Genomic DNA, 11,347 nt, shown 5'->3' with positions numbered 1-11,347 from the left:
TCCTACTTATTACAAAGGAGAAAACTTTCCTTTCCGCTCCATTTAAACTGCTGACGTCTCCCCGGTATCATTGATTTCTCTAAACGCTGAAACATGTTTGCGGTGGATTTAGCGATTAGTAACTCCGCCGTCTACACAATACATTTTTTTTTGTTTAACATAACAGTTAAACTTTTGAGCAAACAGACCGAACAACACACTGTAACTTCTCCTTAGGGCTTTTCTATATCCACACTTCAACTTTCTAAAAGTAGATCTTGGGAAGGGCTGTCAGTTAATACTTTGGAATTAGCGGTATCTTAGCAACTGTCACGAAAAAGACTAATAGCCAAAACCAGGACATCATTCTATTACAGGCGATTCATTTGACCACTTATATACTTGCTTTCATTACCAGACAAATAAACAAACTAGCTTGACGCGCGCTTGCTATAAAATACTTTGAGACAGAGAGAAGTCTTCAGATGTAGACTATGTTATCGACGCCGCCATGAACAAAGCTTTGACCGCCTCATCGTTCTCCAACGTTGGGCAAGGCTGGAAAAGGCTTTCGGAAAAGACTGTCAGTGGGAAGGTTCAACAGAAGGTCAAGATCGAGGGCAAGGAACTCTCCTGCCCTCCTTTGGAAGTCTTCACCATCAAGGATTTGCAGATATTGAAGATGACACCGGAGAGGGAGAACAACCTCTCCTTCCAGATGAGCTTCGTCCCAAAGGAAATCCGGCTCTTGACAAACTTGACGGCCTTGTATCTGGATACCAACGACCTTGGGGAGATCCCACCGGAGATCGGGGCTCTGAAGAACCTCCGGAGGCTAACGCTGAGTAATAATTATTTGCGGTCTTTACCCGCGGAACTGGCCAAGCTCCAAAATCTGCAAAGCTTGCACCTGGCCAATAATGGCTTTGAGACCTTTCCGGTCGTGATTTGTCAGCTCTTGAACTTGACGTTCCTGGACATCAGCGACAATCGGATAGAGACCATCCCGCCCAGCATTAAACAGCTGAGGAAGCTGCAAACGTTTCTACTGATGCTCAATTGTGTCAAATTCCTTCCGGAGGAATTCTGCTGCCTAACAAAGCTCTCTTGTCTGTGGCTCGGGAGCAATGAATTGCAGGAACTTCCTGTGGAATTTGGAAATCTTATTATGTTGGACTGGAGCCACAATTACTGCTCCTGCAATTTGGAAGGAAATCCACTGCGGCGTCCTCCGATTGAAGTTTGCTCCGGAGGACCGAAAGAAATCAAGGAATATTTTGCAACATGTTATTGACTGTCACAGTAAGCGTTATGTATATGTGTGTATGTATATATAGATCTCTATATACACACACAACACCCCACACCGGGGCAGACACACACAACACCCCACACCGGGGCAGACACACACAACACCCCACACCGGGGCACTAAAAAACGTAACCCTTGCAGTGAGGCTTCTATATACACACACAACACCCCACACCGGGGCAGACACACACAACACCCCACACCGGGGCAGACACACACAACACCCCACACCGGGGCACTAAAAAACGTAACCCTTGCAGTGAGGCTACTCCGCACTGCAAGGGTTAAGTTAATGTTTTCGTCCAGGGTCTAAAACAGCTGTAGTGGAACTGCAAATCCCATGATGCATCTGTCTCTGGGAGTCATGCCTGTGGCTGTGAGAACCATGCAATGCCTCATGGGATTTGTAGTTTCACCACAGCTGGAGGGTCGGAGGTTCCCCACCCCTGGTCTAAAAGAACAAAGGAATACTAAACCTGGAGGCGGCTAGCTGCTAGACCGGTCCCTGCAGCCTTGCCGTGCAAGGATAGCCCCACTGCAAGGGTTACGTTTTCTACTCCCTAGAGATCTTCAAAGCTAAACTTCAGACAAATAAGAGCTGTTTTGCGTGCCAAATAATTTGTATTTTTGTGCATCCAGTCTTGAGATTTACACAGTTCTGTCACACATGGCACAGCCCTGTCTGCCAGGGCAGGAAACCTTATTTTCTTCTGCCCTGTTCAGGGACACTTAGGGTTAGTTCACACCATCTACAGTGCGTTCTGGGCCGATTCTGGCCAGAATGCACTGGATCGCATTGCAGCCAGCTCAGTTTGTTGTGGAGCAGGAGGGGGCGTGGCACTGCGTTGAAGTGAATGGCACCGCACCGCCCTCAGGCCACAATGCAATTGGCCGCACGGGAACGCAAGACACATCAATGCCTGCGGTCCGGTCCGGTCAGAAAAAATGCTGCAAGCACTTCACTTCAATGCACCACTACGCCCCCTCCCGCCCCACAACATACTGAGCCAGCCGCAATGCAATCCAGTGCGTTCCAGCCAGAACCGGGCCAGAATGCACTGAAGATGGTGTGAACGAGCCCTTACAGTTTTTGTCTCTTCCAGCCTGTGACTCTACAGGGAAAGGAGAAGCAGCAGAACGGCTAGGTCGCCTCTCTGTCCCTCTGCTCTCTCCATCTATCAGCATGTTCCTTGTTAGCAGATGAGCACTGCTGGCTACCAGTTCAAGCTCTGCTGCACGGTGACTGCAAGAGGCAGATGTCAAGTTAAATTTAGGTACTTACACTGTGTGCCTGTAAAATAATGAACACAGAGCTGAATGAGCCTGTGTGTTTTATATTTTCCTGCAGGTAGACATGAAATACCAATGTGGTCATGTATAATGAAATGCATACCTGCATCTGTCTTGGTATTAACCGTTTAGTGAAACCCTGCACAGCAGCACTTTAAGCCGGGGGCTTAAAGTGCTTCCTATACAAGAAACACGCTGAGAGCAGGAGAGATCAGCGGGAGCAGAGGGTTGAGCAGCTGATGCTCCTGTGCTTTCCAATCACAGAATGGGGACAGAGAGGTGACCAAGCTCCATGACAGGAAATGATGTACAAAAAGTTTCATTTTAAGATTATTCTTATTCTTATTATTACAGCTTATTCTGTAAGGTAATACCGATGGTCACCATGAATATCAAAATAAGCCGTGCCAAAGTCATGTTTCACTCTACTGTAGTCAGATCACGGATGGATGCATTCTGATTGGCTGGTACAGGTTACTGCTTTTTTATAGAGATCACCATCACTCTTTGCGCTGCCTTAGTGAGGGGAGATGATATTCTGGTTATTATTGTCTAGATCCTTGGTTCTCAAGTGGTGGGTTGTAACCCCGTGTTCAGTGGGTCGCTGCATGCCTTCCACTTTTCAAGGTGAGAGGCTCCTCTGCCCCCCCCCCCCCTAGCGCAGCACTGTCAGCCATTCAAAATATGCTGCCCGGCGCCGAGTGTCAGCTTGAGGTGGAGTGGGCTATGACCGTGAGGAAGCTCCATCAATACGCTCATTGCTTACAGCCCCTTCATGTGTCCTATAGAGGTGTCATGGTGACATCACATGCTGGCTCCCAGCACCTCTACAGGGCACGCAAGGGGGGTTGTATAAGCAATTCACATATGGATGGAGCTCCAGCACAGCAGCCCACACTGGACCCCGGGCTGAGGATCCACTCTAGTTGACAGAAGGTAGGGAGACTGGGTGACCTTAAAAAAAAATGTAATTAAATGTAAAACATGTTTGGCGTGTGTATGTGTGTGTGAGTGTATCAGATTGTGTCAGTGTTTTTGAGGGCCCGTTCACACTAGTACAGTGCATTAATCACATAGTACCGTGCACTCTGGCGTGTGAGGTGTGTTGCGTTGCCATTCACTTGAATGGCACCCCAAACGCACCTCCCATCCACAGTTTGTACACCCACAACCAAAACGCTTGATACTCTAATGCCGTGCGTTCCATTGGACTGTGACTTGGGTCGCGACTTAATGACCAAGGACAAATGTGGGTCCTGAGGTAACACAGGTTGAGGATCACTGGTCTAGATACACATGTATGAGTGACCAATGGAATTTAGATGATCCCATCAACTTGTGTTAATGTTTTATAAACCTGGCTTATGAGTTCTGCTTAGCAGTGCTACACAATGGTTGTGCCTTCCTGATCATCATTTCATACCACAGGGCTACCAGGTAGGGTCTGAAAAGGGTGTCCTCTACGAGTGCGATTTCATCTTGTTGATCAATGAGTGATTGCAGTGAAATAAAGACAGCCACTAGAGCAGGGTCGGGCAAACTCCACCCCTTCCAGCTGTTGTGAAACTACAAATCCCACAGCGTTTGTTCTTCTACCTTCATGATACAATGTTTTAGACTTTGTACCTATACACACTGTGTATTCTTCTGCCTTCCTTGCCATCCGACGTTTGAATAAAAGAATACATTTTTATCTCCCTTCTATTTTTGCGGTGTGATTTTTTTGAACAGCTTGTGCCGCTTCTTGTCTTCCATAAATTAGCACGGTGGAAATGTCACCAGCATATTGTAAAGACATCCGATAATAAGTTTTATTTCTCTCTAGACCAAAAATTTGTGTCTGGCTCCATCTGCGTCAGTAGATTACACATTAAAGTTGGAAAATGTTAATTAGTTGATGACTTTTTTTTTTCTTCCCATAATGAGTTTTTGTGCCGGACTTAAATATTATCACAATCCCGGCATAGAGAATTGTATGGGCTCCCCCGGCGTAGACGGGAAGGAGAGTACGGGCAAACGTATGTGCACACAGAAGACGGCGATTGGCAACTTGTGGCTTTTTCTGATTTTTTTAAAAGTATCTTAATATCGTTATTACACAGGATGTATATAGCGCCGCTTGCGCAGCTCTGTACAATATAAGGAAGACATTACAATCACAATACAATTCAAGACAAGATGGTAGGGAGGGCCCTGCACGTGAGGGCTTACAATCTAAAGGGAGGGGCAAGTGATACATAAGGAGGGAGCTGTTTGGGGATGAATTGTTTGAGAACGTGATGGTTGAGGTGGGATGGGCTTCACTGAAGAGATGAGTCTTAAGGGATCGCCTAAAGGCAGTCAGAGTGGGAGATAGTCGGACAGGTTAAGGTACATAGTTCCAGAGGAAGGGAGAGACTCTAGAGAAGTCCCGAAGGCGAGCATGGAAGGAGTTGACGAAGGAGCTGGAAAGCAGGAGGTCTTGGGATGAGCGGAGTGGACAGTTAGTGTGATACTTTGAGGCAAGGTTGGTGATATAGCCGGGGGCAGAGTTGTGGATGGCTTTGTAAGTGGTTGTTAATATTTTGAATTTTATCCTTTGGGGGATTGGCAGAGGTAAGCGTGGGATGGAAGCAGGTGGAGGGATTGGTAGAGGGGGGTTGCAGACACTGAGTGGTTGGCTATGTGGATGAGTCTAGCGGCAGCATTAATCGTAGACTGAAAGGGGGATAGCCTGTGTAGTGGAAGGCCAATGAGGAGGGAATTGCAATAGTCAAGACGAGATATAACAAGGGAGTGGATGAGAAGCTTTGAGGTTTCATTGGTGGGGAAGGGGCGTATTTTGGAGATGTTAGGAAGGTGAAGGCGGCAGGATTTGGATAGTGATTTGATGTGGGGAGGAAAGGTGAGGTCCGATTCAATGATGACACCTAGGGCCTTGGCGTGGGGGGAGGGTTGGATAGTTGTGCTATGAATCTCAAGTGAAATGTTTGAAAGGTTGAGTATTAAGAAGTGTTGTGACATCCAGACTGATATGTCAGTTAGTAGATTAGGACCCCTACAGGAAGAGGAGGGGAGGAGTTAGATTTGTAGGTGACACTAAAGGAGCGCTTAGATAGATAGGAGGAGAACCATGAGAGAGCAGAGTCTTGTAGGCCAAGCAAGTGGAGTTTTTTAATATTATTTTGTCTTGGTTGGACTGGGCCAGTACCGCATCCGAATTAATAGATAAATTATAACGATAAAGATTCAATATACCTTGACGGACTTCAATGATTCTCATATGACAAGATGGATTTGTTTTTTTAAAACATTTCATCTTCATAACTGTTGTAAAGTAGTCACCGCTCCAAGCTCACTCCCGGGATGAAATACAATCTCATGTTTAGTTTACTAATTTGTATTGAGATTGTAGTCCATCACAGGAGTGAGCTTGGAGTGGTGACTACTTTACAAAACACAGGGACCATGGGGAACAAAAGTAGCCACCCTCCAGAAGGAAGGACAGTGTCAGCACCAATTCAGAGATGATTTGAGGATCTACAGCCGAGTGATACGCAAATAAGGTACATTTTGGTAATAGTTAAGGTAATTGAATGTATTTTTAAGATTTAACTCCTGAGTTTAGTGTCACTTTAAGATGAATGTGTGAGGTTAGCTTCCTGACCTGGCTTTCTTTGGTTGTCTCCTCTTTATCCCCATGTACACCGGAATTGAGATTTATTCCACGATCTGGGGTCCACTATAAAATATTGGTAACAATTGTTTTTAAAGTTTATTCTTGGTTTGTGTGATGTGTTACTTACCTGGTGACAAATTGTTGAGTGCGTTTGTCGTTTGTTTTACTTACCTGAAAGTCTCCTGGAGAAGCAATAGACCTCATAATATTGTGAAACGTGTTGAGGTCTTACTCGTACACTAGCCATACCAAGATCTAGCATATCTCAAGATATATGGACTGTATGTATGTATATCAACCAAAAGAGATCACTAAGAGGTAACTGGTCTAGTTATGAAACAAGATATTCTCTCAGGGAAGTTTTGTTCTAGGGTATACACTGAGTGGCCAGTTCATTATGACCGCCTGACGTTTGTAGGCAAATTAGCTATAATTTTGCGCTGAAGTTGCTAGAGGGCCAGACCATTATAAATAGGGAAGCAGGTTGTTTACCACGACAGTAGAAGTTCGAGCCAACGTGTGACAATGAAACTGTCACACGTCGGCTCAATAGATCGGGAAGTGAGGGAAAACATACCGTCGCTAACTCACTTCTCGATCATCTCCCTGCAGAGAGCCGTGACTGTCACTCACAGCTCCCTGCAAGGTCCCCTCCCCGCTCCGATCCTCCAGCGCTGACTGGAGAAACGAACGGGGGAGGGGGCAGGCACAGCTGGCTCTGCCTCTAGATAGGCAGAGCCAGCTGTCAATCACGCAGCTGGGTGGATCTCGACAGTAATGTTGGCATCTGTCCCGGCTGCGGCTGCCTCAGTATACCGCGAGCTATAGCTCGCGATATACTGAGCTTTGGGTCACGGGAGGATAATAGTTTACGTCCTCCCGTGACTCTGAGGAGAACTATGGGGAAAAACACTGACCCCATAGTTCTCCTTTAATAAAGATGAAGTGTTTTAAAAACAAATCCATCTTGTCATATGAGAACTATTAAAGTCCGGAAAGGTTTTATTGAATCTTTAGCGTTATCATTTATCTATTAATTCGGATGTGGTACTGGCCCTGTCCAACCAAGACAAAATAATATTAAGATACTTTAATAAAAATCAGAAGAAGCCCCAAGTTGCCCATCACATCTTCTGTCTGCCCATAACCATAATCTACAAGTTTCCTATAAGTACCATTAAAGTCCGATACGGTTCTATTGAATCTTTTTGTTTGTGATTTTTTTAAAAGAAATTGTTCTGTAGATACAAAATACCAACAAAAAAAATACAAATGAAAAAAAAATACGCGAGATGGCGACACATAATATCATCTGAACACCCAGGTGCACGAGATTTGCATGCTCATTATGTGAGATTATCCTAAGAGGGCTAATTAGAGGAGATGGTTTATATGATGGAAAATGGATGCACTCCAGCTTCACAGATCTATTTTTTTATGCCGACATTGACAAAGATTGTTCAATTTAAAATTCACACAATCCTTCCTCGATGAGCAATTAGCTCAAAACTGTGAATTTCCGTGAAGTACCTTTAAAGCTCAGCCAAACAGCTAAACACACATGTAGCCCCTTTACCCTAAGTGGAGTGGCTCTTTAAATTTAGTGTTGCTGGAACTGTAATCAGTCTGGCTGATTTGTAGTCTGTGATCATTTGGTCATTTCTAGGTGTTCTCCTATTGTCTGTGCTCCTACCTGTAGTGGGGTGTGACCCTGCCACAGAGTGGGGCAACCAATAGGGGAACATTGGCAGTGTTTATGTCTCTTCAGCCAATCACTAGGAGTTTTGTGGCCAGTGGTGCATGCTAGGGAAGTGCATAAATACTCAGGAATTGCTGTGTGCACCCCTGGACCTAAGAAAACACTGGGCGCCTGACCTGGTGCAATAATCCTTTTTATTAGTAAAAATGATGTACAATAAAATATACTTACAAATGGAGCTAGGTATAAACATCAAATGGACTGGTAGTCCTCAATAGTCGATCTGCTGTGGAGATGAATGAATGAAAAATGATCCAGGAGCTCTGCTATGCCACAGAGTCACGCTACCACTTGCTAAATGCGTTTTCGGGGACATGCCCCCTTCTTCAGAGCTCTATTATTGCACCAGGTCAGGCGCCTGGTGTTTTCTTATGTTTTTATGCAGTGTTCAGGATCCCTTATCTGTAACGCGGCAGCCGGGCTGGATTCTAAGAAGTCTTTTGGGCTACAGGAGGGTTCCTTTTTGGCGCTGGTCGTTGCTCTTTCTCACCCCTGGACCTAGCCTGGGGGTGGGATGTAGAAGGTTGGAGAAGCTAACTAGGCCTGAATCTAGATGTGAACTCAGGTGGGGTCTGGAACTATCTGGTAAGGAGAACCAGAGGAGCACTTTTACTGCTAAGAGTACCAGGAAGGCCAGGGTGGCATGGACCTCAGAAACAAGTCTGATGTCTCTCCCAGAGAAGATCTCAAGTACATCCTCTATCCATTTGTGGTTCTATTACACAGTGTCATCCTCTGCTCAACTAAAGTGTCCCTGCAGTGTAGAAGCTGGAAGGGATTGGTAAGTCTGGGGTCTATTTTTGCCCATGGATGCCTGTAGCCCTATACCCTCCCAGTTTGGCTGTTCTACATTAAAGCATTGAAAAAGTACTTAAAATGACTGGCGTCCAATTTACTGATTACATCCCACAACCTGGCTAAGGATCCATCCCTGAGAGTGAAATGTCAACCCTACCTTCCTCTGGGCTTCACCACATACCTTTGGGGGTCAGGGGGATGCTACACACAGATGAAATACAAATAAGTAAGCTGTCAAAAGATTTACACTTCTATCCAACCAATTCTAAGATTTTCACAGCTCTGCCACACAGCATAGCTAGGTGGATGACACCACCACTAAGTTACAGTGGTGTCCTAGAAACACGTCTTCCAGTGACAACTGTCTAAGAGAGTATTCCCCATCCTTTGGAGAGATCTGCTCTTACTTCCTATTGTGTCTGGTAACAGAAATCTTGCTCTCCCCAAAAAACACAGAGCAAAAACCAGAAGTAATAAGTTTTGACCATTCCCCACTGCATCCAAAAGTTAAAAACAAATGTTGGCGTTAGCTTTAACTTTCCAGCATCGGCCAAACATGAAAATTCAAATGTTTGGTTGGCTGGCCCTTTAAAACAGTAACCGAAGAACCTCTATGAGGCTGTGAAAATTTGCTGCAGTGTCTTCCTTCATTGCTCGGTTTCCATTGTGCCGGAATATCGCCTCTGTCCGTATCTCGCTCCCTAAGGTGCCATGCAGGATTTATCATCATGACACTTGGTAGCAGCGGGGACAGGTGTGTTGGCAGTTAGCTTGCCAGGCTCTGTGCCCGGGATTTCGCATTCTGAGCGCCTTCAAATCAGCCAAGCACAATTCATCTTCTCTTCTGCAGAGGAAGGAAAATGAACACAGTAGCAGAAACCTTTGTGATTTCATTTTTTTCCCCCCCTGTGAGTCAGTTCAGCCCCCGGGCTCTGTGCTGGGGCTTTGTACTAGCTGTGAGTGATTGAGCACCTGAGGAGTTTACAGAAATGAGTAGCTAATGCGGACAAATAAGAAACGAGGAGCCAGACAAGAATCCATCTAACGTTGGATGTCTGCATATCCCGGTCAAGCTCAGCTCCCTTCATGGCACCAAATACACCCAAGAGCAACCTGTGTCCACCAGTGACTCTAAATTCAACCATGTGCACCCATTGTCTTTAAATGCACCCGTGTTCAGCCAGTGTCTCCAAATGCACCCCTGTGCACCCATTGACTCAGAATGTACCCCTGTGCACCAGGTGTCTCCAAATGCACCCCTGTGCACCAAGTGACTCAGAATGTACCCCTGTGCACCAGGTGTCTCCAAATGCACCTCTGTGCACCAAGTGACTCCAAATGCACCCTGTGAACCCAGTGACTCCAAATGCACCCCTGTGCACCCAGTGACTCCAAATGCACCCCTGTGCACTCAGTGAGTCCAAATGCACCCCTGTGCACCCATTGACTCAGAATGTACCCCTGTGCACCAGGTGTCTCCAAATGCATCCCTGTATACCCATTGACTCAGAATGTACCCCTGTGCACCAGGTGTCTCCAAATGCACCTCTGTGCACCAAGTGACTCCAAATGCACCCCTGTGAACCCAGTGACTCAAAATGCACCCCTGTGCATCCAGTGACTCCAAATGCACCTCCGTGCACAGAGTGACTCCAAATGCACCCCTGTGCACTCAGTGAGTCCAAATGTACCCCTGTGCACCCATATACAATGTTTATTTGTATGTATAAAAGTAAATGATATAGAGGGCATTCGTTGTGGCTATCAGAGGTATGTTGTATGATGATGAAAATCTTTATAACAAGACATTGCCACACTCAATACATTTTTAACATTGTTAGATGTTTTTAATACACCTTTGCATCCTAAAAATATTTTTTTTGTAATTTAAAAATGTAAATTTCAAATATACATTTTTTTTTGTTGCTTGGCACCTTTAAAGTCCCACTTATATAGATAATTATTTGTAAACAGATTGAAAAGATGACTTTTGAAATAACAACAGCAAGAGATTGTAGTGATTGGGTTTGCATCGACACAGTCTTAACATTTTAAGCATTTTGTCAATTTAAATTGTTTCGTTACTCCGGCCTCGAATTTAGCTGGAAGTTTATACAAGATGAGCAGCTGTAAGAGAGAGACAATAAAATAAAAAAGGACCTTGTCCTATAATATATTTTTTTTATCCTAAGACAATGCTGCAGCCTAAATAAAACATTTGAATAAGAGGCTTAAAGGCATTGCAGCACTCGGTAGACTGAAGTCATCTTTCTGCACGTCTTGGCTCGCTGCCATGCGGCCAACCATCACAGCAGCCAGCCAGTGAAAGGCGCATTAAAATACCTCAATGCATTATCATTACAAAACATGCACGCTCCTCATACGATGTGATGCAGTTCATTCATTTCCAAAGAGGATTAAAGGCAAACGGCTGTCTAAATAAGGAATATACGCAAAAATGCAAAAAAGTGGAAAAAATGAAATACAATTATATATTAAAAAAATATAAAAAATATAAATAGTTAATAATAATAATTAAAAAAGCGAGATCG

The 11,347-nt window shown here is 44.9% G+C and overlaps 1 protein-coding gene across 1 annotated transcript; it reads left to right on the top strand.

The window, feature by feature from the left end:
* The first annotated feature begins 490 nt into the window (after window positions 1-490).
* On the top strand, window positions 491-1,273 carry LOC108792029 (leucine-rich repeat protein soc-2 homolog). Its single transcript, XM_018562707.1, has one exon. The coding sequence runs from the start codon at window positions 491-493 to the stop codon at window positions 1,271-1,273; it is 783 nt and encodes a 260-aa protein (XP_018418209.1).
* The last annotated feature ends 10,074 nt before the right edge of the window (window positions 1,274-11,347 follow it).

Source organism: Nanorana parkeri, unplaced genomic scaffold (assembly GCF_000935625.1).
Source record: "Nanorana parkeri isolate BGI_ZX_2015 unplaced genomic scaffold, ASM93562v1 scaffold593, whole genome shotgun sequence".
Lineage (NCBI taxonomy): Eukaryota > Metazoa > Chordata > Amphibia > Anura > Dicroglossidae > Nanorana > Nanorana parkeri.
Note: the sequence above shows the minus strand (reverse complement) of the source record. Positions and strands in the feature narration are given on the sequence as shown.